This window comes from Scomber scombrus, chromosome 10 (genome assembly GCF_963691925.1).
Source record: "Scomber scombrus chromosome 10, fScoSco1.1, whole genome shotgun sequence".
NCBI lineage: Eukaryota > Metazoa > Chordata > Actinopteri > Scombriformes > Scombridae > Scomber > Scomber scombrus.
Genome location: NC_084979.1, coordinates 27,719,731 through 27,747,307, shown reverse-complemented (window position 1 = coordinate 27,747,307; position 27,577 = coordinate 27,719,731). Strand labels below are relative to the sequence as shown.

The 27,577-nt window shown below is 42.2% G+C and overlaps 1 protein-coding gene across 1 annotated transcript; it reads left to right on the top strand.

Moving 5' to 3' along the window:
• The first annotated feature begins 387 nt into the window (after nt 1–387).
• src (v-src avian sarcoma (Schmidt-Ruppin A-2) viral oncogene homolog) lies at nt 388–24,930 on the top strand. Its single transcript, XM_062426773.1, has 12 exons — nt 388–738; nt 17,394–17,655; nt 17,738–17,837; nt 19,588–19,686; nt 20,585–20,688; nt 22,063–22,212; nt 22,427–22,582; nt 23,003–23,182; nt 23,714–23,790; nt 23,890–24,043; nt 24,170–24,301; nt 24,507–24,930. The coding sequence occupies exons 2-12, from the start codon at nt 17,403–17,405 to the stop codon at nt 24,713–24,715; spliced, it is 1,614 nt and encodes a 537-aa protein (XP_062282757.1). The 5' UTR covers nt 388–738; nt 17,394–17,402; the 3' UTR covers nt 24,716–24,930.
• Nucleotides 24,931–27,577: the final 2,647 nt, after the last annotated feature.

The following is a 27,577-nucleotide window of genomic DNA, read 5'->3' as shown; positions in this document are numbered from 1 at the left end:
CTCTATTCAAGACTGAGATTTTCTGCCTGGCTGAATGTTGGACTTCTACATCTGACACACACACAAATAAAAAATAAAAATAAAAATCACAGCCCATATAATAAAAGTGACATCTACATCGAGTCTCGTGTGGACTTTCACCTTCCTTCAGGTGAGGAGGGGCTTCCTTGCAACGCCATTCAACTAAAACAGAGGTTAATTATGCATTAAAACAATCCCACCAATCAGAGGCGGACAATGCGCCAGAGTCTCCGCCCGCCTCTAACATCACATCCCGGTGTTTTGATCATGACTTGATGCTGCTGCTCTTATTTGTGGCAGACTGTCGGCTGCTGCCACACGAAAACATAGCTTCTTTTTTTTTTTTATTCTAACACGCGCGTTATTTTGTGTTTATGCTTTATTTTAGCAGATTTTAGCGTCTGTGATTGAGAGAGAAAAACATGTCTTCTTTGCTTTCGGAGGCTTTCCCCGTCATGACCTCACCGGGCCCCTCGGCTTGAATGGGATCCCTCATCTCTCGATCTGGCACCGACTGTCTCTACTGCTGCTGCTGCTGCTGCTGCTGTCCCTCCAAGCCCTGATTTTACTATTTTCTTCTTTTTTTTTAAAGGATCTGTGAGCTTCCTTCTTGGTCTCTCTCTTAAATCAGTCCATTAATGGTTTGATGCGAAATCAGCCTGTCTGATCGGGGCAGAAGAGAGACGAAGCCAAATCTCCAGTAGCCTGCGAGTCAGGGTAAGTAAACTTGTTATTTCAGCGCGAGCGACTTCAGTAATGACAGGCGGTCAGAAAGGGGTTAATTAAAGATGAATGATCTCAACAGTGCAGCAAATTACTATGATGGTTGGATGAATGTGTTGACCATATGTGTGTAAACCTCATTTTACTCTATTTTTTACTGTCATTTCACACCTCTATGACCTCTACTGAACTTATTACTCAGTATGTAAGATATTTACTAATAATCATATATAATAATAGTAATAAAAATAATTATTAATCAGACATAATCCACCATAATCACTGGTTGCAACTAGACCAGTCTGCGAGTTCAATCAGAGCTTTTCCTAAATACAAATTGCAGCTTTTTTTCTCTTTTCTTTCTTTTTTTTTTTTAAATTGTAGGTTACAGGCTGTACAGTCACTGGTCTGTATGCTTATCAAGTTCAATTTTCACTGAGAACTTCCTCCATTCTTTAGAAGAAGTGGCTCCCTTGGGTACAAGTCTTCACATGACAAGGTGAAACTTGGCAGGTCTGGTTGCTATGTGAGACTTTTTATGGGTTACCTGCTGTGCTGTACCTACTCTGTATGTGTCATTGAGAAGATAAGTGGGTGATGACTAAAGATATGCTGTCTGTCTGTCTTACTTTTGAACCGGACACGCTGTGAATAATCTTGATTTTTGTTTGTTCACCCAGTGTGTCACATTTTCCTTTCCTCCCAAGATCCCAAACGCTTTAAAGACATGTCTTGTCCCATACTCGGGATTAGTCTCTCCCACTCAATGTGACTCAAAGGACCAAATATTGACTCAAATGTGGAGGCAACTAATAATAGAAAAGATTATTACCTGCAAAGCTTAAAGTCATTGTATAGTCTGTAATTTATGGAGGAAAAACTTGTCCTTGAGTGTATATATACAATCCCTGCTCTTCCATATCTGCTTGTGTCTTAACACTGTAACCATTCGTCGGCCTGTATATACTGTACACATCAGTCCGGACTCTCCATGCCAGGCTGCTAACTCAGTCATTCATCTAGAAAATTAAACCCGGTTAAGACTCTAGACAAGATTGACAAAGTTTCAGATTCAGACGGTTAAATATCAGTGTGTGAGAGACGTGGCCGCGTGCCACATTTTCTATCGTGACAGTTGAGATGATAAAACACTTTGTACAAACCAATGTGGTCTCTGAACACACACACACACACACACACACACACACACACACACACACACACACACTCACACACTCACTTAAACCTGCTGTACCACTATTGCGGTGTGTCCCAGCCCTCTGATCTGCCTAAAAGCTAAATATTGTGTATAAACCATCAGTTAATTCCAGCTTGGGTTATTTTTTTTCTGTCTCTGTAATCCTTTCTGAAATCTGAAACATTTCATCTGAGACATATTTGAGAGAGGCATCAATAATTTTTTTAAAAGTAAAGAAAATATTTTTTGATTATGAGTAGTGCATTAGACTAATCCTTCACAGAATTGGCCGGTGTTTGCTTTTTGTAAGTTTCCTCAAGGAATTAGGATGTTTGGCAGCAGGCAGGCAAACACATATAATACCCCCATGGATTCAGTATCCTTAAATTTAGTATTTGGCCAATGACAAACAAACTGATGTCCTATGATTACTGCCTGTTTCTATCAAACATTCCACACATCTATCTTAGTCTCAAAGGACCATACAATGCTTTCACCTTACAGCCGTAACAAATGTTGCCAGTTTCAGCCTCCTATTAGCATGCACCCTGCACCGGGAGATGCAAACCAACCAGCGAGTGCGAAGTGTTTCTCAAAGTGGTACGAGATGGCCCATTGTACTTTCTAACTGCCAGATTTCAGGCTCCACAGAGGGGACCTAATGCTCCTTGGAATCCCATGAATGCCCCTCCAGTGAAAGCTGTAGATGTTTATGTCAGCCCCAATGAGATTGCTGGAAAGTGGCTCTTGAGGCCGAAATTACTGCTAATTGGCAACATGGCTATGGACTGGCCCCTTTGTTCGGCCTTAGACTGGAGTGGTCTGTCTGTCAGGGTGATACACTGGGCCTGGCATCAATGAACTGCTTGTTTCCACCCCGGGAGAATCAGCGGCTTTAAGACAAGTCGCTTCCACTTTCAAAATTGCCTTTGTACACCTATTCAGAAAGACGGAAAGAAGACATGTATGGGTGGTCTATTGAGAGACTGTTTCTCAAGCAACCGGGCCAAGCATTTTGATAGTGATGTGTGTATTTGCCTCTATATTTAACTGCACTGAAGCGAAGCGAGCGGTTGGGCTACACAGACTCTGCTCTAGCTGGCGGTTTGCTGAGATCATCATTTGATCCAGCGTCCAGTGTCCCACTTTACTTTAGGTCAGATGAGGATTAATTGGCACTGAGCTCGGAGGACATATCGAACATATTGTTATTGTGTATGATATCATAAGGAGGAGCTAGCCTATCGGTCAGGAAGGCAGGAATAAAAAGAGGGCTGACAAATGGCAGGATGGAGGACGACTATAAATGAGAAGGGGGCTGTTGTAGTAGTAGTGGTTGTGCGCACAACCACTCTGCTTTGTTGAAACAACACATTATTCCCTTTTGGCTTTGGGGTACTTAACAAACAAAACACTTGTCTGATGCCAGCGTCAACCCCTCTTCAGTTTGCCAATGAGATGTGCAATACACTCCAAAGGGAGCGAACGAGAGAAGGATTGTATACACAAAAGGGGGGCATGAGATTTGTGATGGTCTCCCACTGACAAAGCCTTTTGAATTTTTCATGTGGCAGATACTAAACTTCTGTCGCTCTGGCCCAGATTTGGTGCTAATTAGTGCCCAGCTATGTTCAAGAGCATACGGTTGGGCATAGGAATGCCAGTGCCACCTGTTCTCTCTCTCTTTCTCTCTCTCTCTCTCCATCGGTCTCACATCCCTCCCATCCTGTCACGCTTTATCTCTCTCTCATTCTGTTTAGGCTTTATGTGTCAGTGGCCTAGTTTTGTAGAACCTTGATGCTGCCTTTTTTTTTGTACTGTACGCTTTACTGGTCATTAACCTCAAGGTTGTGCGTTTCACTTCCAGCCTAATTCTACTTTATAGCCCACGCTATGTTGTATTACTACCGGAATTAATGACCACAAGAGAGAAGTGTGTAACTACACTGTTTTGAGTCACAAAGCTGTCCATTGCACCCAGTAAAAGCCAGTTGAATAATAAGGAGGCCGAGCTGAAGCACTCTGACATATCAGTCTCTCTCCAAGCTCTCTGTCAGAGGGGCCTGCGCTCGCCGGCCATTTGAATGAAGTATCTGATAGTGGCTTGATGCAGACAAACAGAGGACGACTTGTATCCTCTCAGGATCCCTGAGCCACTTCCTGTCCCTCTGCTCTGGGAATGGGCCAGAGTGACACAGGCCATGCATCTCCACTCAATCCACCCACTGTTGCCTCTGTGTGGAAAAGCAATCGCTCTCACACCCTCATTCCCATCGCTCTGTGCACGTTCCTTGTGACAGGAAAAACGTCTCTGGCATTTAGAAAGATGCCTCTATGTGTGGCTTTGTGTAGGCGCAGCTGTGCAAGCCTGGTCAGGATGATGAGATGCTGGGAAGAGCACATGCTGACCCTCCAAGGCCCCCCCCCATACACCCCCCCCAACCCCGAAACGTGAGGCTCGCTATCCTCTGAGAATCGCTGCAGTGTATGTCGAAATGGGAGTTTTAATGCAGATCATGTACTCGCAGAGATGACGGACCCTGTCAGACTCAACCTTTGGCCCAGGCAGATGTTACAATATGACCAAGACGACCAAGTATAACAGGAACATAATTGTGTAGAATTTTCTAACCAACATATGAGTGAAGGGATGTGGGTGCACAATATAATTTAAGATCCTTTCACTGAGGCACACGAGGCACTTATAAATCACCACGGTCATGATGACACCACACAGATGATGATGGTGTTTTGTAAGTAGTTTAGATTCCTGGTCTAGCATCTTTGTTAAATATTGTTTTTTTTATTGTGTCATATCACAGAATTACCATAATATATACAGTATATGTGGGAGGTTGCTAAACTATACCACTGACTCAGTGATTACTTTGCCAACTGCTGTGATTTCTCACTTTCACTTCTCAGCTCATAGTCTGCTGTTTTGGAACAAAAACGTTATACTTATTGGTGCTTCCAGATCTGCTTACTTTCTCCTCCTTATTTTTAGCTGTTAATCGATGGACACTGATGCAACAAGCACAACAAACATCAGCATTTTGGCTCTTAGCAAAAATTCAGTATTTTTCATGGTGATATAGCACATTTTTGTTACCATACTTATCTCTGAGCTGAAAAAGAGACTTTACGACTATTTGTGTTGATTTCAGGCCAGCACACCTGCAATTTTTCTAGTGGTCACTGCCAGAGGTTGTAGGAAGTGCAGGATCTATTTGATCCGTCCGATCTGACCTCCGGAGTCACACCTGTCTGTCCTGATGTGAGTCCGGATGAGATGCGGAGCAGAGGTTGCCTTCCTCTTTCTCAGCAGGAGGCAGTTTAGCGAACCCGCCCTTCTGCGTGCTCTGAAAAGCTCCAGCCACAACAGCAACTTTCTCTGCTCTCTACTGATTGCCTCGCAGCGTCTTGTTCGCTGCTTCACCGCCCCGCCGAGTTGCATTTGAATATTGAAATCAGGGCCTGGTGAACAAAGGGGTGGTTTAAAAGCGATGGAGGAAATCACTCCAGTGTTGGGGGCCTCGCCCTCCAATCTGTTATGGAAATGTCATGGCAGGCAGCGGTTATGTTTTGATGATGAAGCGTGACATGGGCACATTTTAAAATTTTAATGGCAAACCCCAGTGGGTGTCTTTGCTTTTCTGCTGCTCTTTATTCGTCTATCTCCAAGGAAGCAAGGCTCCAATACTGGAATCTTTGTGTCTTTTCTCAATCCGACCAAAGCAGCTATAGAAATGTTGATACACCATGCTTTATTTATACTGCTGCATCTGCACATGAGCACTGATGTTGTGAGAGTGTCTGAGAATGTTTTGTAGGATTTGCCTAGACCATTTTTTTTTAACACTTAAATATTCTGTTTTGTCAATAAAGACAACCTCTGTCATTGTTTAAGAGGATGTATTTTTTAAATAATAATAACAATAATAATGATAATGAAGGGGTTTATATGGAGAGACAGAAATGTTAGACTCAGATGATAATCAGCCACAGCATATTACACTCTCAACATGTTGACAATAAACTACTCTACAGTGTTCTCGCGTCAGGATGAACAACCGCAGTATGTGTTGCCACCTTGAATCGCATTTTTGTTCTTACTCTGTCTGAAATGTGGCCGCTTGACGCCGCATTCCCCTTTCCCTGACAGACGGTAAAGGGGAATGTGCTGGGGTGGGCGGGTGGGTGCGAGGGTATGTGTGGCTCGGGGCAGCCTGTGCATCTGAACATCCTGGGAAGGACGGTGTCTCTACCTGCTCCCTGTACATTCCTGCTTTGGGCTCAGTGAGCAGGAGAGCAGTTGAAACTCGCCTTGTCCTCCACTCCGCATTCCTTAACCATGACTGCGCTCAGTCGCACTGCTGCAACAAAAAACCTGGGAATGCCACAATGCACGCACACACACACACACACACACACACACACACACATGCACACACACGCACACACCTGGCTCACTTTCTCATATTTGAACATGTTTACATGCTTAGTTTAGTGTCGCTATGCCTACTCTGATCCAGGATTTTCTGTTTCATTTGACTTGCAGAACTGCTCTTCTACACGTTATATAAATACATGTGTATATATATATACTGTATATTGTCTCCTGGGTGAGGCCTTACTGTAGATTGCAGTGCTGCAAGGACTTGCTGTGCAGAAGAGAAGTTAAACGGTGAAAGCCCCGGGTTAGTGAAGCATGAGGCACTCGGGAGTCTCTGTGAACCCGAGCAGATCAAATGCTGCCTCTTTGAAATGTGATGAGAAGGGTGAATTTAAGGTTTGTTATCACAGTGTTTGAGTTCACTGTCGGTGACATGTAGCTACTCTCAAGCATTAATATATAGGCCTATATAATATTGCAGTCTCCTCTGATGTGCTGTTTAAGGCTGAATCTTTAATATCTTTACATCGAGTCAAAGAGTTCACGTTGTTTTCTTTGGACCCTTCCATTTTCTGTCTCTTGTCTCAGTTGGACTGTTTCCGCACCTCTTCGGGGGCGAAAAAAAAAGAGGATGTTTTTCCTCCTCACGTGACTTATGGCTGACACATCAGAGGAATTGAAATCCTTTATTTCTACCATTTCCCTCTAGAAATCTCCTGAAAGGATTGGAGAAAGAGTGGTGAAAGAGCACAAAAAGAGGGGATAGACATATAGTGTGAGAGAGGAGTAAGACTTGGGGGGGTTGGAGGGGGATGTGGGGGGGGGGGGGGGGGGGGGGGTGATGGGGGAGGTTGGGGGGGAGGTGGAAGAGAAAGCCAAAGCCCTTGAAGATTATCTTTTTCTTCTCCTCCCTTCCTTCATCTCTCTCTCTCCCTCTCTCTCTCTCTCTTCGCCACTTCTTGTTTGAACACATGACCGCAGCTCATCAGTCTCAGTTCATATAATGACCATATTTAGATGGGAGCAGCAGAGCAGGGGTGCAGAGAGGGAGAAAAAAAAAAGAAAAGGATATGAGGCTAATGTCGGAGTAAAGCCCAGAAGCAACACAACCTGGACGTAAGTTAGGAGATTTCGCCAATATAGTTATAAACCGTTCGTTTCTATTCTTAGGCTTTAATACACCACAGAGGAACAATGGCGGGCTTATCGCACTATCAACACAATACAGTGAAAATGTGCGGGTCTCTTCCCAGCAGTCACGATACTGTGCATACCACAGATGCCTCATAGTTTTTCAGCAGGAGAGATAGCTGCTGCTGCTGTTGGACGTGCGTCTGTATTCATCACAAGTGGCACGAGAACAGCTGAGAGTCCTTGGGGCCATAAAACCGCACATGCATTTTAACATGAGGTTCATTTGCTCCCGATTTGTTTATCTTCCATTTGACATTTAGGTATAGGAATCTATGCGTTTTTTCTTTTTCTTTCTTCCTCTTAAACACGAAATGGTACAATGTTTGACTGTAATGGAAACTATTGGTTAATGTGCTGCTATTTATTAGCTGTTTTGTAACAGACCTGATGAGCTAAGTGGAGGAAATGACCGTAACGTCCTCCGTCTGTCTCATCTAAGCCGTGCCTGTCACACCCAGTCTAGGAAGGTTAGTCAAAGGTCTGAGTTAAATCAGGTGTGTTTGCTTCTGAACAAGGAAGAGGGCATCACAGACGTTGGTGACGACACTCAATCACAGGTACAACCAGATTCTTACTATGTACTGTACAGAAGATGATTCATGTCCAAGTTCCTCTCCATTTGTAATCACAGTGCTGCCTTTGGAATAAGGGAAGTGTTGGGCTTGTGGGTTTTTGACATATTGTAGGAGCAGCAGTGGGAGGAGCTGGTTCCAGTTGAGCCAAAGAAGACGTAGGAACGTGCAAGGCCGTAGCCAGGATTTTTCAAATACCGAGGTCAAAAATAAGACCACAATTTATATGACTGTTCGATTTAATCCATGATGTATTTATACTGCTTTCTTGCTGTGCATGTCTCAGTCATGGTCATTCTTGTGGTCCAGTTCTTTCTTATCATTTCCAATTTTTGCAACTTAAATCAACTCCTATTTCAGTATTCTACAACTTCCATGGTTGTATATTTAAAAATTATCACTGCAATATATTATTTTCTTTGTTTGAACTTAAAATGTGGAATGGAGCACGGCCTGCTGGGAAAGGGAGAAAAGGGCTCATCCAATGAATGAACACTTTGCTAAATTGGGTCAAGTCCAATTCACAAATGTAGACAACATATTTCTGGCGATTTCAAGGCTTCACTCCACCGCTGGCTATAGCCGGATACTTTCGTTTTGACATGGCAGCGGAATCTTCAAGTACGTGTCACATGACGGTCCGTTGATGCAAGGATAATTGTCTAGTCGGCTATTTTCACTTCCACGATTAAACGAAACTTCAAGAAAAAAATACAGAGGACATGACCTCGGTGTCCTCAATGGTAGCTACGGCCATGGGAACGTGGAAAGAAGGAGATTAGGAAGTTGAGATGAATTAAAATAAATGAAAAATGGTCTCACAGCATCTGGGTCTCTTTCTGTTCTGTTAAATGAATCATTTTACTACTTTTTCGAAATACTCTCATTTGCTTTCTTTTTGAAAGTTATACGAGAAGATCAATGCTGCTCATATTTGTCCATTCGATATAAGGCTACATCCAGCAGCCAATTAGCATATCTTAGCATAAGGACAGCAAACATGGAAAAAGCTAGCGTTGCTCTGTCTAAAGCAGGCTGAATGATTTTGAAAACATGTCAATTTTGAGATTATTTTGACTGATATTGAAAAGCATATTAAAATGGTGAATGTATGATGTTTAGGATATGATGTGTAGGCCAGGACCACTCTGCAGCACAACAATATTTAAGTTAAAATAGTACTTTTTACACACATTTCACCTTTAAACAAATATGGTGCTTTGAAAATTGCAGTGTAAGACTTATTGTGATTTCGAAAGAACTTCAAATGTCACTAATTAACATGTTAATCTGTTTAAATTGAACAAGAAAACGCCAGCTGCTAGCCAAGAAACGTCCCAGCAAAGCAAACAGACACTGATCTTTCTACACTTGGGTTTTTGTATGGATTAAACAAACACGTTTTAATATAATAACTAATTAGCGTTGTAGTGCTGGTAGGCAGATGTTCTTACCTGTGAACAAAGCCTAACTAGTTGTTTCAACATTTCCAGTCTTTGACTTGATTATAATAACTGTTCCTTCAAAATACATGTTTCACTAGGTCACTCCCTTCGCTGCTTCCTTTTGCAAAAGCCAACAGATCACCTCATCTAAAATGGCCCAGATATTTTCTTACTGAGCCTCAATCCTAAAATAATTTGATGTATGTCATACTCAGATTAGGAACAAGGGATAACCGAAAATCCATGAACCTGCAGTCATTGCCAGCACTGTTTGTTGTTTGAAAGTGGACAAAAAAATTCCTCTGTAAGCACGGGGTTTAAGATAGAGCGGCCAGCTGCTCAGCTCAGTGCTCTACAAGTCCAGAGATGTCATGTGATGTTAAGGTCAGGTTAGCTGTGTTGTTTGGCAAACAAAAGGTGATCTGAACATACGTCTGATTTTTTTTTTTTACCAGTGGTGAGAAATGTACACACACACACACACACACACACACACACAGTGAAAGGGATAAGGGCTCACAACCTCTGATCCTATTATAGAAGCCAAAGCACTGAGAGCTCCCGAGAGAGCCTGGGAAAATGGGTAAACACAATGTTTTTATGGGGATCTTCCTGTGCTATAACCGAAAGCATCACAATGGAAAGAATCTATTCAGGTGATCTCACCTTCTCTCTCTCCTTCTCTCTTTCCTTTTGTCTCTCTACCCAACCCCCCACCACTCTGTTTTTCTCCAAAATGCTTTCAGGAAGTGACAGACATCGCACATAATTTAGTGAGCCTCTGCTAATCTTGCTTTTTTCTTCATCAGATAGGCATGCAGTGTTCTCTGAACGTTTTGGCCCAGAAAGTCTGTGTGCAACTATCCTACATCTGTGCAGTTTGTTGGTTTGTGGAATGCTTGGAATCGCCTCCATGGCAACGGTCGGTCTGTGTATGTGTGTGTGGAGCGGTAAATATTGACTCCACCACCTCCCCATCCCTGTGTCTGTCCGTGACAGGAGCACGGGGAGTTGGAGGGGGGGATCGGTACACACTCTTTATCCAGGACTCAGCGAAGTCCTGCCGTCGGGGGCGTGTGTTTACCTTCAGACCTCCAAACATGGAGGAGCTTTCTGGCTCAAGTTTGATTCAGTGTGTGTGTCAAGAACACAATAGGGGTGAAGTGAAGCTTTATGACTCTCTGCTGTGTTACTTCATCTCAGCTCTCTCCCATGATTCATATAATGGGTAACTTAATGGGAAGTGTTGATGGACACTAGTCAGTCGCTGAAACCTGTGTGTGGGTACATGTCAGTTGTGCAAACACATCCAAGCAGCCCTTTCCTCTATTCCTGTTCTGTTGATGGAGAAGAGAAACGATATTGACATTTGAGTGTAACCAATGTTTGTTAAAAACAAGGAAACAGCCTACCTGTTGTGATACGCTATCTGTGTTAAGTTACTCAATCAAACTGCATGACTAACTAGTACAGTGTTGTAAATGCTCTCTGTGGTTATCCAACAGCAGATGGATTTGTTGAGACAGGATAAAAGTAATGCTCGAAGGACTAACAGTAACAGCAGCAGCGGTCCGACCGGTCTATCCTGTCTTGTCATTGCGGCAACCGTGTTGTTTGCAGGCCCCAGATGGAATGTCATCACTGCGTTTGGCGGATACGATTAGGAAATAGATGTTGATAATCTGGACAGAACAAGCACGGCTGGATTATGCTACGATTGGCGGATGGTGACGCAGGAGCCAAAGCCTCCCCACTTTCACCCCCCTCCTCCTCCTCCTCCCCGTAGTAATTACATAGAGAGTATTAAGATGAAGGAATACATCCAGCAAGGCTGACATTAGGAGCACATGCAGTCGCCCACTCAAGCGCAGACACACGTGCGTACATTCCCCATACACACACACACACACACACACACACACACACACACATACTTCCTATCCCCTGAACAATATCAGTTTCCCTTCCCTCATCACTCCTACTTAAAAAAAAACAAAAAGAGCTGGATTTATCAGCTGTCGCCTCAACTTACAGTGGAGTCAGGGTGTAATGGAGTTTCTTTGCACTTTTTCTGACTTTAACTATGAGTGAATACAGTCTGTCACATTCTCCAGCACACACCATTTTAAACGTTTGATGTCTGCAATGCAAATGCAATGAAAACAGGATGTTATCTCTGTGCAGTCTGGCACCTGTTGGGAGCACGTACACAGGAAGCCTATAGACGCTAAATATTCATCAGTGTGTTCGATACAGTGGCAACATTCAGGGATAATTGAAAAAAATGTCCAAATATCACAAAAAAAGTTATTATACTCGGCTGAGGTGGAGAAGTCAGCGTATTGATAAAAACTAAAAACAGATTTAGTGAATAAATCATGACGTACATGAAACACGTGAGTAAAATGTCAACATCCCTCAAATACAAGTAGAAAGGTCATATTTTCCTTGACGTTCTCGATGTATTTCTTCATGCATTTTAACTGATTGCGCCCGCTTCTTCTCAAAAGGTTAAATGGCGCCAGCTGGAAGAGTAACGTCAATAGCTGTTTATCCTGATGAACCGACTCTAAATATCTCAAATGCCGCAGTGGACGGAATGGATGGAAATTCGGAAAAAATTTGCATTACATTTGGATGGATACCTCATTACTGTCTCTGATGAAATCTCAAATTTAAGATTGATTGCAGACCATGAACATGATAAACACTTCAGGTCCTCTAACCTCAGTTGCCCAGCAGTGAGATGACGTGGTCAGAAAAGGTGGAACTTGATTGGTTGTCATTTTTATATTCTGAGCACCAGGGGGCGGATTTAGGAGTCGACAAGATCCGGGGTTAAGCCCAGAGCGCCCAGAGAATTTTTAACATGTGCAGAATTAAATTTTCATGCATTTTATAATTACTGCAAACATTAGTATTAGGAGTAGTGATTTATTTTGGTCCTTATCAACAATTTTCCAAAAACACAACATTTATAGATAATATAAGGAGTTAGATTTTAGATATTTGATACTAATTTTTACATTTTTAATTGCTTTTCACTCTGTAACACTGCCTCAACTGAAATGTCTTCAGAGGTTTCACTCTTAATAAAAATTGGTATAAACTCAGTCAGATTTAGTCAGTAGCAGGTGGAAGTCACTGTTCAGAAAAAGTGACTTTAAAAAAAAAAAAATAGTCTGAGAAAATATTCAGGGCTGAAGCACCAAACACCGCCCCCCCCCCTCCAGCTCCGCCCCTGCTGAGCACAGATTGGAGCTTTGCAGCTTTAACTAAGAAGAACCATGTTAGAAAATGACTTTAGAGATCAACTCTTTCCTTTTTATCCAAATGATAAATAAGACAGGGCGGAATCTTTTTTTTCTTCCTTTTACATCATCAATCTTCTGTAGGTATTTCATCTTTCTCAGGTGGTGTCATAGAAAAACGCAGAGGTTTTTAAAGACTAATCCCATGCTGCTTGCCTTCACTGATCCATCCTCACCGGTGGTGAACCAGAAGAGATGAAAGAACTTTTACTAAGTTGGAAAACTTGTTATTCCTACAATGTGACGAAGTGTTAACACAACAGTTTCATTGTTGTAATGATACTGTTGCAGCTTAAGCTTAATTGTGACCTTTAACCTGTTGCCCGGGGCATTAAAGACTGAAGGTAGATTGTCAGAACATGCCCAATCCATGTATTTGACCACAGGCCAACAGTAACAAGCACTACGAGGTTGAAGAGAGGGGGTCTACTGTAGCTGTCATCTCAACATACGAGTCTTAACATGCCTCCTCACATAGAGTCTCACTGTCTTTCTCTCACTGTTGCTGAGTTAGTTTCAGCTTCGTAGTCTCTTCTCATTAAGCTTGCATGCATAACATCTGAAGCAAGCTTGTTCAATTTTGATGTCCATGACTGTTTGATCCTTCCCAAAAGATGAAAAGATTTTTTTTTTTAAATGAGCTTGAACATAGTATACTTCATTACAAAGGCTGTGTTGGTGTGTGGGGTCGGGGGGGGGGGGGGGGGGGGTCGTCGACCAGAGTCATGATCCTGTCTGTCGCTGAGCCTGTTAATGGAAGAACAACACCGCATTCTTTCTATTATATCAATGAGAGAATACCATTCAGATATTCTAATTGTTTTCTTTTCAAATGAAATGAAGAAGCAAGCAAAATAGGGATATACTGCATCCTGTAGGAGGGGGGGAGAACAGCCCCAGCAGCAATATTAAAAGACTATTCCCATTCAACCAAAGCCCATGAGACTTGAAGGATTTGTAATTCATTGCCAGATCTTATGCATAATTAAGCAAATCCCCCACCCACCCACCCCAGCCACACCCCCGCCTCGCCAGAGGGATTTTAATGCAGCTCTGCCAGCTAGACAGTAGGTGCTTGTTACAGTACCTCAGCGCTATAAGGCCGGGCTCAGACTCTCGTTATTAGCTACCGCAGATGATACAACGTACTCTCCTCAGCAAAACATGACATTGTTTGGCTTCGTGACTTCCTTCATTTCCATATTTCCTACTGGCTGTTAGAGCTTAAACACGCTAGGATCTGGCAGCCCACAAGCCACAGGCCACTTCTGTCTTGTTTATGCTGCCTGCTGTGAGCTGACAAAAGATGCTTTGTTGGAAACGGAGTGTAAAGAAAGGCCCGAGACTCCCTTAATGCTCTGTTTCATGTTTACTCGGTTCAGTCTTCCCCTTTGCTGTGAGTATTCAGCGTATTTGTCTGGGTACACAGTCTGGGTTAGAGTATTAGGACGCTGTTGGCCAAAGGAACCAAATTCTATTCAAGCTTAAAATTAGCGAGAGGCTAAAATTTGTTTATTTTTATTTGTTAACCTCATCAGCTGCTGTTGAATCGGTCAAGCATATTTAGAATGCAGAAGTTTATAAGCACTGTCCATATAATGTTATTTAAGCATATCTCAGTGATCTCATTAAGTGTCATTTGTCCGGAGCAGGAAAGGCTTTTACACGACCAGCGATTGGAGATGACAGAGGCGGCATCTCTGCTCTGCTCTGCCTCAAACGGCTTATTAACCATGCGCCCGGTCTTCTCGGGGAGAACACAAAACACACAAAGAGCAATTCCCCGAGCCACCCGTCATCTTTGTGTCTGCCCTCTTGTGTCTGCGTGTTAACCTGCACGCACTGCTACGCTCGCTGCAATGCTGGGATGCGACCCCCTTTATGCAGACATGCCCCGAAGGGAGATATTGGCTGTCCGACCTCATTGACCCCTTTCTCGCTTCCTAATTTCCTCCCGCTCCTCCTGCCCCAACTCACCCCCACCCATGTTAGGTTTCATACTGTACATCTATAGGAATCTCTTCAAAGGACTGAAAACACAGCAGTATGTCCCCTGTGTTGCTTTTGCTCCCTCTCTCCCAGCAGGTTGCTATCCTGTTGGGAAATAAAAAAAAGGGTGGGGGGGGGGGGGGGACACAGGGAGGCATCCAAAATGGCCGACAAGTACCAGTGACAGCTTCACTAATTTCCCTTGCGTGGTTAGCGAACTGTGCTCGTATTTGTGCCACACATTTTCCACCATATGTCAGTGCATCGCTCTGATGGCAGACGTGCCCCCTTGTCTGTGTATTAGCTTGTCATTGCTTGTGAATGGAAGTGGCCTCATGTATTGGCGGAGTCCAGTATTAGATCCAACAGATGCGTGACTTGTGAAATAGCAGCAGTGAGGCGAGGGGATATCAGCTGAAGGTTGAGTAGCATGACACCACACACTTGCATTCTGACCCTCATCTGCTTATCAGAGGGCTTCCCAAAACACCCCACCTCCAGTGTTTTTTGTAAATTAGCATTTCATAGCAGACCCCCTGTGGTTATATCTAACCGTGATAACAAGGGTTTGAGTCCCTAAAATTATCTTTGGCTTAGTGTGATGATTTCCAGCACTAAGCTGTGATTAGAGCTACCTCATGAGCCTAAGTAGGCGCCGGAGAAGCTTAAAAAGGAACATACACAGTGAAATGCTACAATGATCCCAAACTGCCCTCTTGACCTTTTAGGCTCTTCTCATAAGATCTCGGTGCAGCGTCTTAATTTGATCATCACGGAACGTTAGCAAGAACGTTAGCACACGCGGCTCATTAGGGTCAAAATGTCCACATCAAAAGACTGCCATAAAAATGTTATAAACTAATATTATTTTCCACTTTCAATTATTTTATTTTTTTAACCAACATCAGTCCTGATAATAACTATAAAATATTCATTCATTTTCAGGATGTTAACCCTTTAAATGTTTGTTTACTTACTGTTTTTTTATGCTCAAAGCTCAATAACCGACTATGAATTATACAGTAAATGTCCTGCATGTTTAAAGTGTTTTATATTCTATTCTACTGAGTTTGACGACATGTGTGTGCATGTGTGATAGTGAGTGGATGCATGAGTGGAAGTGGTTGCATGTGTGTGTGAGAGAGAGATTCAGACATAATGCTATAAATGCAGGACAATACAGATTCTCCATTATATACACACTGACACAAACACACACACACACACACACACACACACACACACACACACACACACACACACACACACACACACTCACACACAGACATTTTATTCAATATACACATACGTACCACACTCTGACACCCGTACCAACACATCCAGGTCATTTTGGATGCAATCACATTTTTCACTGGTCTGCTGTGCTTCATAATACAGGACGAGCAGGACTGGGGAAACACTGCATTGTATTTTCCCATAGGCTAAATACAGCTAAATGGCATTATCTGGTGTGAAAAAAAACTACCATGTTGAAGCCAAGGCTCCAAATTGACAGCCAAGAATGCAGGAATGCGTGAAAGAGTCATATTTTGGCATGGGGATCGAAAAATGTAATTTTAATTGGTTTTAAGGGGGACATATTTCTATCTCTGAGAATGTTGGTGTAACACTTTGTTTCTATTCAGTGTATTATAGACCTATTAGAAGTGATTTGGTTGAAATCAAAAAATCTAAATAAAATAGAAAATCCTTGGAAAAATTGATGCTATTTGCATGAACACAGCCCAAAATTATCCAGAAAAATAAAAATGAGAAGCCAAAAATGTCCTTTGTGAGGCATAATGGTTAAAGATATTTTTTTCCTCAGGAGTTTGTGGACACTCAAACAAGATTAAAAGACTTAAATTTGTCTGGTGGCCAGAAACATGAATCCCAAAGATTGATCTTGTTGATCAGCGTCTGCAACTGTTTGCTAACATGTTCAACACGTTCAACTTTATAAGGTGATAATGATATTTTAACAGCTTGTTCCGCTGGCCCCAGCTGCCCAAAACATTAATACATCAATTATTAATTTAGTCTATAAGATGTAAGAGAGACGTGAAAAATGAGCATCTGTGTCTGACAAATGCACATACAGGCATGTGTAACATTTCAGTGTGTGTGTGTGTGTGTGTGTGTGTGTGTGTGTGTGTGTGTGTGCGCACTCGGTTGGTGGCAGTGGGGTTAAGTTGATCTCATGTTTGTGTTGAAACCGAGGAGTGGCAGCTGCTCCACCATCCGTGGGGTGGTTTCGCTTCAAAAGGTCTGCATAACACTGTGTCTCAGTGGGTTTAGGGCTGTGGTCCTCAGTCTGTCTCTGGTTTCTGCATCTGGTCGTGTGGCATTCAGAGGAATTTTTCTAGTGAATGTTTTCTATGAAAAATGACACATGGAAGCAACTTTGTTTGATGTAAATTGTTATGTATGGTAGTTTATCTATTACAGTGCCTTGAAGTGCAATTTTAAGTTTCTTCTTCTCGATCTGCGGTCTCACAGACTTTTTTTTTTCTTCTTCCTTTTTCCTTGAATACACTACTACAGTCCTTGGTAATGGGGGGATCCAAGAGTAAGCCCAAGGATGCAGGCCAGCGAACCCGCAGCCTCGATTGCAACCTCAGCTCTGGAGGAGGGGTGGGCGGCCACCATCTCAACTCCACTCATCAGTCTTTAACACCCAATCGGAGCCCTACTATAGATGGAGGTCTCGGTGGCAATCAGTCAGGGGGCAATAATGCAGAGCTGGCTTTGTTTGGAGGTGTGGACAATAATAGTGTCACCTCTCCAAACAGAATCACACTAGCAGGTGAGAACATTTGCTTGATTTCATAGACTTGTGTTTAATTTAAACCTGTATACCTAACTTACCTTTCTTCCTCTCCTAACAGGAGGCGTGACAACCTTCGTGGCATTGTATGACTATGAGTCTCGAACAGCCTCAGATCTGTCTTTCAGGAAGGGCGAACGCCTCCAAATAGTCAACAACACGTAAGAAAAATGCAGGAAACATTCACACCCAGTGTTCTTCTTATCAATCTCTGTCTCCTCTGTCGTCTCTCTCACACAATGTTTGCACACAATGAACTCCAGACTACCACAAGAACATTTTTTTCATACATATACACTGTGAATGTACGTCGACTGAGATTCCACTCGTCTTTTGTGAGTTATCGCTCACTCGTCTGACTCGCTGCTCTGCATGTCACTTGTCGTCTCTCTGAAAACCTCCTGTAACCATAGGAACGGGCTTCCCTCGGCTGGGCCTAATTTTTTTGTGTGTCAACTGACACGTTTCTGCACACACTTTTTGCTTCATTCACAAATGCCTCTCTCCGAGACTGATTACGTCTCAGTACACCTCAGTAAGGTCGCGGCTATTTTTATTTCTACTTGTAATTCCTGAGAAGTAGATTCAGTGTGAGACCTAGTTACGCAGTCCAAATCTAACCTGTTTAACGGCAGGAGGGGAGGGCCGGGAGGGGGGGGGGGGGTCATGCTTGTTTTGGAAATAGGGGCTTGCTCTATTAATCAATAGAGGTGCAGTGAACCATATACTGTAGTGCCGCACCCCCAGTGCTGCCTACAAACTGCTGACCTAGAAGGCAAGAGCTGAGGACAATAGTGGATTATAGCTGCATCTGGCCCCTTAAGCCAAAGACCTGGATCATTATTGGGTCAAGTACACCCAGATTCTATGAACCAACTCTAAGATTACTTAACGGGTTATCACAGTCCAATTAGGTGTCAGTGAGGCTTGTAGCTGTCTGATTGGTCCAGTTAAATGTGGTAGCGTAGCCATGCACAGTGACCCGCAGTGGCTTTTGTTATAATACTGTGCCCTCTGAGTCTACACATCCCTGTTTTTCTTTTAAACCTCCTTTTGCCTCATTTTTGTGTTTACTTTATCTCCAAGTTATGTAACAGTTTGAATATTTTAGATTTATAGCTTTAGCATACGCACTATATTCAAAGTCTGCTCTGTGAACTCTGTGCTATTCTGCCTTGATCATAACATGCTCTCTGTGTTTCTTTAACTCTCTTCTTTTTCATCATTTCCCTTTCATCTCTCTTTTCTCTTTTTCTTCACCACATACCGTCACATTTTTTACAGGAGGAAGGTGAACTGCAGGTTTGTGAAGCTTCTCTGGAATTGTATTTTGAATGTGCCATTTGTCTGCCTCGTGTGTTTGTGTCACCTGAAGCATTCCTGTGCACTGTAATACCACTCCAACTAGAAAGGCACAAACCACATAACTCTGTCCATGAACCCTCAGTAGTAAAGGGAAGTTTGCCCCGCAGCCTTGCAGCACTATAACCATCTCAGGTCAACTTGAAGGAAAACAAAAGCAAAACAAACCAACATTTCGCCCTTGATTCGGTGCTGCAAAGCTACATTCGCTCACTCCCTGATAAACTGTAGCACACAAGCACCATCCCTCCTGTTGTCATATCTCCATGAATGCATGTTTTTTCTGTTATTATTTAACTCCCACATATTAGCAGAGCTACCTTGGGCTTGCATTTATCAAGCTTCTCCAAGAGCCAAGAGCTCGATTACTGTTGGAACTACTTAATCTAAACTATTGTAGTGTGTAATCAGCATCGATTTATTTGTACTCTGAGACACTTGATAAGCACTGGCCCTAAAATCCACAGGCTGTTTTTTTGTGGGGTTTTTTGTGTTGTGGATGTGTTATGAGCCTCTGTGAAGATGTGTGTTATCGTTCCATCGTTGCAGAGAGGGGGACTGGTGGCTGGCGCGCTCCCTGACCACCGGAGAGAGCGGTTACATCCCCAGCAATTATGTGGCTCCATCCGACTCCATCCAGGCAGAAGAGTAAAAACCCTGCTTTTTTTTGTTGCTTTTTTCTTTTTGCCCTGTCTCTTTTATCTGTGAAGCATGTGACAGAATTGTCACTTGAATATATGTATTTAAGTATCTTCTAGCTTTTCATCTGAATGAGGTTTCAGCACTTATAGAAATAGTTTGACATTTTGGGAAATATGGATATTGACACCACATTGGTAGCTACAGTCAGCAGCCAGTTAGCTTAGCCTAGCATGAAAACTGGAAGCAGAGGGAAACAGCTAGCCTGGCTCTGTCTAAAGATAATGAAATCTGACTACTAGAACCTTTACAGTGCACAAACAAATGAATAAATTGAAGAAAAACTGAAATATTTAAAAACATGGAAGTCACTGCACCCAGCCAAGAAATAGTCCTGCACATTTACATCAGACGGACCCAGGCTTCCAATCTTTAAGCTAAGCTACATTAAGCTAACTAGTTTCATATGTAACATACAAAGATTTGAATGGTAAAATCTTTTTATCTCTTAGCAAAAATTACAAATAAGCATATTTCCCAAAGTGTCATTTCTTCATTTATCCACTGTAATACATTTACTGCTTTTTACCCCTTGAGGGTACGCACTGCTTTTCTTTACATGCTAACCTGCTTGCGTAAGATACCACAAACTAATCTTATATAACAACTCCATTTCTCGCCTTTGCCTCCTTCCTCTCCAGTCATCTCAGACTGACTCTAGAGTCCAGGTAAGCAGCTGTTGTAGGCATTAGTATGCAGGAATGCATCTGATATCACTAAACTTTCTAAAACTGTGAGAAACAACTCACCCTCGCTTAATCATTCCTTCTCTTCCTCCCACACGCATCTTCCTCCCTTCACCAACCTGCTCCCGTGTGTCCCGTGTTTTCTGTCTCAACCTCACCAGGTGGTACTTTGGCAAAATCACACGCCGCGACTCTGAAAGGCTGCTGCTGAGTTTGGAGAACAGGAGAGGGACTTTCCTGGTGAGAGAGAGTGAGACCACCAAAGGTTAGTTTGATGAAGACCTCTATACAAAAAACCTGTCACTCACTCTGCCTCTCTAGACAGTAAGGCTGTATTCACCAAATGTTTCTATAGCATCAAATATTGAAAGTTGGCTCCAAATACTTAAATATTATATCATGAATCGTAACATAATTTAGACAGTTTTAATTTGGCAAGATTATTGTGCAGATGCTTTTGTTTAGACAATAAATACTCATACACTTTGTACAAAAATCATGTTAATATACTTCAAACTAAGACAAATTTCCATCATCTTGCCATGGACAGTAAGATTTTCTCATTCTAAAACTAAAGGATTTTGACATTTTAGTGAATTCAGGTGTTGCACACAATGATATCCAGCATTATGATACACTATAACTAAGCTAAAGGGGCTCTGTGAGTGTTATGGGTTTTGGTGTTAACCACCAACAGCCCAGGGATTTCTTTAAATGGTGCTCATCACCACCCGTACCCAGAGAACATTTTGTCCTGTGAGTTAGTAAAAAACATACTTGCTCCAAATTTATCTTTACACCAGTGTATAGTAATTTTCAGGGTTTTTTTTAAAACTATGGCACCCTTCTTCGTGTTCCTTTTTTTAATGAACTTTTTTATTAAATATTCAAATCTCAGCATGAAGATCGGTTTGAATTTCATGACATGTTTGACTAAAAACGTAACAAGGAGAAGAAAGCAAATTCTTTCCAGCAGTAAGACATGATACCCTGCTGTTCACTGTGCGTCCTGCTGAGTCGTGTCAGCTGTGTGGCAGTGTGGGTACAGAGGAGACGAATCAGGCAGATGGGGGGGGGGGGGGGGACTGGATGTGACGCCTGTGGGATTCAGTCTGGAGATAGTTCTGATAGGCAGCTGCTCTGCTGCTGCAGCACAATCCCTGTGGGTTCAGCTGGCTCTGTGTTGGTTCCTATTACAGGATATGTATACAGCATGAGCTCTGCTTAGAATGAGACAAGGGACAGGGTGGGGAGGGATGGAAGGGAAGGGACTAGATGGATGAGCAGGAACAGTGTGGAGGTACTGGGTGGGTGAGCCAGACAGAATTAGGTCAGTGTGGAGCTGAGGCTGTACAACCACGGGCCATATCGCCCAGTTCAAACATTAAAAGAAGGGGGAGGCATCGCCTTGGGTCACTCTGTGATTCAGACTGTTTTTTTCACTTGAGCGACACTGCCCTCTGGTGGTGTAAGGAGTACATTGTCCATTCAATTTAAATCCAATTTTGCCTTTTTATATCCATGCAAACAATTTTATAATCCACCTTAATTTGCCCTCAGTTTTATTTTTTATGTCAAAGGCTCAAATTAAAGACTCAAATATTATAATGCATTCTTCCATCTTTGTTACTCTTTCCAGGTGCCTACTGTCTGTCAGTTTTGGACTATGACAACACCAAAGGGCTGAATGTGAAGCACTACAAGATCAGGAAGCTGGACAGCGGAGGCTTCTACATCACGTCACGCACGCAGTTCAGCACCCTGCAGCAGCTCGTCAACCACTATCGCAGTGAGTTCACCACCAATTAAACACTTTCCTTTCACATCCACTCCCTTTGTGAGTCACTGGCAATTACAGGGATGAGTAAAACGATCCTCACACTCATATTTTCATTCGTCCATTCAGTTTATCACTCCCTTTGTTTCCTACACTATCAGAACAATATTTTGTGGTAACTATGGAGTCTGGATTTTGATTCCATTCCCTCCCTTGTGTTCCTCAGAGCATGCTGATGGGCTGTGTCACAGTCTAACAGAGATCTGTCCCGTGCTGAAGCCTCAGACTCAGGGCTTAGCCAAGGATGCTTGGGAGATCCCCAGAGAGTCTCTCCGTCTTGACCTCAAGCTTGGACAAGGATGCTTTGGAGAGGTCTGGATGGGTAAGCCGTACTTTCATCTGTTTCTTAAACAAATCCCTTATCTCCAAACCTGAAAACAAGGAGAAGAAAAAGTGCTTCTGGTGTCTTTCTCTCTGAGGAGGCAGCTGTTGAAGATTGCTCTTATTGCTCACTGAAAGATGAAGTTTTAAGATACACTTGAAGTAAAATATTAAAGCATAATGACTTTTTTACCTCGTCTTACTTTTCAAAATCTTTACCATCAGCACTCATTAGAGAAAATACTGTGTTTCATGGTCCTGGTTAGCATGCCAAATGATCCAATCAAAGTTGCATCAATGAAAACTTAATCAGGTAAAATCAATCAGGTGTGGCTAATGTATGTTCAAATGGCTGAGCTGAATGTTGATAATTGATTTGAGTTCAATTATTGACACACACAACTTGTGTTTCTTTTATCAGGAACATGGAACGGTACAACACGGGTAGCAATCAAGACTCTGAAGCCCGGCACCATGTCCCCCGAGGCCTTCCTCCAGGAGGCTCAGGTCATGAAGAAACTCAGACATGAAAAGCTGGTTCAGCTCTACGCTGTGGTGTCTGAGGAGCCGATCTACATCGTCACTGAGTACATGGGGCAAGGTCAGCATGGACAATTTCACACGTTAACTTTAAAAAAGTACTAGTACTTGTTATACTTTCACAGTATGGGCCAGGAAACAAATAGTATTATTTCATGATATCTTTTCAACTCATTATAGCGTTGTTGAAATGGTGTTTTGAGTAAATGTGAAGATTAGTTCAGCACTGACTGCCTTCATTAATGAGGTTGAGGTAAACTGGAATGGAGGCTTACTGGTGAAATGCTGAAAAACCTGCATGACTGGGAGGATAGGGAGCGAAATCAAAACCAATCTAAGATGCAGTATGATGGGTTTACTGCATGCAAAGACAAATATATTCTTAAGATGCTAAATTTGATCAAAACCAAAATAAATTAAATACACTTAATTGTGTACAGAAGATTTTTTTCTAATTAAAAATTAAAAATTAAAGATATCATGCTGTCACACATAAGGAAATTAACTCTAAATAAAAGCTGAAAATGTCCAGATAATGACCACAACTGCTCCAACATTGATACTCACCTGTATTATCTGTCCTTGCTAACAGGGAGTTTATTGGACTTCCTGAAAGGGGACATGGGTAAGATGCTCCGCCTCCCTCAGCTGGTGGATATGGCCTCTCAGGTCAGTACAAATATTCTACTACTACAACCCTTGCTCTTTATGATATGTATATTGCTTTCCCTCAGTGTAGAAAATCACAAAGCTTTGTTTCTTTCTCAGATTGCTTCAGGGATGGCTTATGTGGAGAGGATGAACTATGTGCACAGAGACCTGAGAGCTGCTAACATCCTGGTGGGAGATAACCTGGTTTGCAAAGTGGCTGATTTTGGTCTGGCTCGCCTCATTGAGGATAATGAATATACTGCCAGGCAAGGTAAGCTACTCAGCTGTTCACATGGCAACTAAAAGCTAAAAGGTGATAGCCTCCAGGAAGCGTAGATCTTTTTAGATATAGCCTTTGTTTCAGTGATCTTATTTAAGCAAACTTGTTTTTTTGCAGGAGCCAAGTTTCCCATCAAGTGGACGGCTCCTGAAGCTGCTCTGTACGGACGCTTCACCATTAAATCTGATGTCTGGTCATTTGGGATCCTGCTGACTGAACTGGCCACCAAAGGCCGAGTGCCGTATCCGGGCAAGGGACATTTACTCAGCTCTTGTTTCCTTCTGGGAAGCTAACCTTTTTATCTGTGGAAGTGCTTTTATCAGCAACTCCAGCACTGACGTCATTCTCCGCCCGTCCAACAGCTGAAAGATTGGAATGCATTCGTCATACACAATTATTTGATTCAAACTGTGATAATGTGTTTCTAATCTCATATCTCTTTTTGCTCTCTCAGGTATGGTGAACCGGGAAGTGCTAGACCAAGTGGAGCGTGGCTACAGGATGCCGTGCCCTGCAGAGTGCCCCGAATCGATGCACGAGCTGATGCTGACCTGCTGGAGAAAAGAACCAGAGGAGAGGCCCACCTTCGAGTATCTGCAGGGCTTCCTGGAGGATTACTTCACCTCCACAGAGCCTCAGTACCAGCCAGGAGAGAACCTGTAACTTGGCTGAACATGAATATGTGCATGCGTTATGCATGTGCAAAAACTGAGCATGTGCTTCTGTTTTAGAGTGCATGGACCGGTATGTGTGTGTACAGTCAAACGGGGCAGAAAGCCGACAACGTTCTGAGTACAATCAGTAACTTTTCTGGCATCAAGGAGTGTCAGCAGGACTTCAAACCAATCAACAACGCTCAGTAGCTGCCTCTCTCCAAAGTCGCTGTCATATTCACCGTTGTGGTCTGAGGGACTATTTTTAAAGGAAGGGACTAAACTGTGGTATTATTTTGAGTTTATTATACACTATTATTTTAATTTGCCATTTCAATCAACAACCTACACATTCAAACAGCTTTGTCTTGGTGTTTGTAAGACGCCCTTATAAATACACATTCCTCATGCACTCTTCCTGTGTTAATCCACCTGACTGAGCTTGTATTTTGCCATTTTTAACACTACGAGTGACCCAAGGGTGTGTCATTAAAGACTGCGTGTGGGTCAAACATGGGAGTCCGGAGAATGATTGTTGGATACAAGTATTGTCCTGCTGAAAGCTCACTTCATGATGTCTGTTTTTACTACATTTTCTTTGGAATTCTTAGACTCTGTCTTCCATTTTTCAAACACAGATTTTCCACTTCAGAAGCAGCTGTTCGTGATCTACAGTAATTTACGAGGATATCATGGATAAAGCTTTTTTTTATTGCGTTATTAGAACCTGGATCAACTGGAAAATGTTCACACAGGGTTTTTTTTTCTTTCTTTTTAAACATGCTTCCTCATACATCATTGAGGCTAGTTTCCCGACTGCTGTGGGATTTTCTATGAGACTGATGGCCTCGATTCCCCATCAGAGTGTGTGTAGTCTCGCTTGCCAGTTGGTTTATCGCTGTGACCGACATACAGCTCAGCACAAAGAGAAGAAGAGAAGAGGCAGAGTATGTCTCTCTCCTATGTGACGTTTTCTAATTGTGACTTTTCTCACAAACAAACGGCTACTGATCACTATCGGTCATCTCAGGATGGAGAAGACTAGAGTTCTGCTGCAAGGATTTTTGTGCCAATGAAAATCTCTTTTGTATTCTCTTCTACTGTGTAAAAGTGTATTTTACTACTCTGAACTCTTTCTTATAATGAAGTTTGAGTTGTGTAAACAGAGACTCTGTCTTTCTCAAAGGATAAACTGTAGTTTTGAGATCTTGCACCTGTGTACAGCACCAACCAACAGGCTCACCGGTGTGGTTCGGTGCTGGTTTGGTTTTAAGCATTCAAATTAAAATCAGGTGAATCTTCCTTTATGCCTCCTTTCAATTCTGAACTTCATTAATATGAATTCATATTTCTAATCAGCCTCAGTATTTCCCTTGTTAGTGCATCTTTGAGCACAATCATACACTGGAGATATTGTGATATGTTTGTTCTCAGTGAAGATGATAAATAAGTAAAAGGGTGATACTGTGTGGTTATGCCCTCCTCTGGCCTGTAGGGGGCAGATCAGAAAGCTTTCCCACACACAGCATGTATAGCAAAGTAATTGGCATCTTGAAACTGAATTAATTGTAAATATCATTAATACTTATATTTTGTATATATATCACCTTTATAATTTATTCCTTTTTAAATAACCCAATTGATAATTTTGCTTTCAGCATCATCGTTTAAACTTTAATGTTTATGGTACTTTTTAAGGGTTAAATAACATCTGACAATAATGATATAAATATATATAATAGAAACACTTTTACATTACAACTATGTTTATTTGTGCACGTCTTTCTGTGAAACTTATTTTGTTTGTACAATATGACAAAAGCGATAAGGAGAATTGCTTAGCTCTGTTTCCCCTGACACCTCACCGTCTTAGAGAAGAACAGGTCTGTCTTGCCCAATACTGATCATCTACCAGCATTACAAAATACAATCAAAACCACAAATGTTTACATCATGATAATCTTTAAATCATTCTGGTGCTGCTTCAGAAGCTGGTAAATGAGCAGGTCAATCAAGTGTTATCTTCGTCAACATCCAAAACATTTCTGTTTAGATTTCATAAAGCCCTGCTGATTATGGTTAAATAACTCCATTCAGAAGATGATGGGACCACCGTGAACGGAAGGAGCTTAATATCCGTGCAGCGTCTACTATGTCCCGTGGACATGGATGAATGCAATGAACTGCATGGGTATATTTGGGTTGTCTAGCATCACTCCCTTCCCGACCTGTTATCAGTGAATGTTTATAAGCAAAAATCTGTAAAAAAAGTGCACGAAATGGGTCAAATTGTGTGTATGCAGGCTTGCTAACAGGCCGAGGACATTTCCTCTGGGGTTCTGTGGGTCTCCTTTGTGGCTATGCAGATATTTTTTTAATCTGTGATATTCCTATGGTATGCTCTTTTCTACTGTATTCAATGGGAATTTTCAGATAAATAACTCTTTGTTAAATCCTACTGAATATTGTTCGAATTTGAAAGTACATTTGAATAAAAATTTGTATATTGCCAACTGTATCTTACCCTGTTAATGAATGAATGAATGAGTGAATGAATGAATGAATGGCGTAACTGTAATCAGGAAACACTCACTGAGCTTGGCTGTCTGAGTGAGCCGATAAGACCGTGCTTAAAGGTCATAACCAGAATCAGACAGGATTTATACTTATATTATGCAAATATGTCAGTTGCTGAACTACAGCAAGGGTGTGAAAATATAACGGATGTTTCCCACGTACAGCTACAGTATCATTCATACAATGAATTTTGGAAGGTGATCTTTCTACTATCACATGTCTAGTGGTATAATATAAGAAAATACACATGTATCAAATGTGTTAAGCAGATTAAACCCACAAACTTTTATATTAA

Coding starts and splice junctions, on each gene's coding strand:
- src (XM_062426773.1), top strand. CDS start 17,403: ATGGGGGGATCCAAGAGTAAGCCCAAGGATGCAGGCCAGCGAACCCGC. Junction 20,689..22,062: donor AGAGAGTGAGACCACCAAAG/GTTAGTTTGATG, acceptor TACTCTTTCCAG/GTGCCTACTGTCTGTCAGTT. Junction 23,183..23,713: donor CACTGAGTACATGGGGCAAG/GTCAGCATGGAC, acceptor CCTTGCTAACAG/GGAGTTTATTGGACTTCCTG.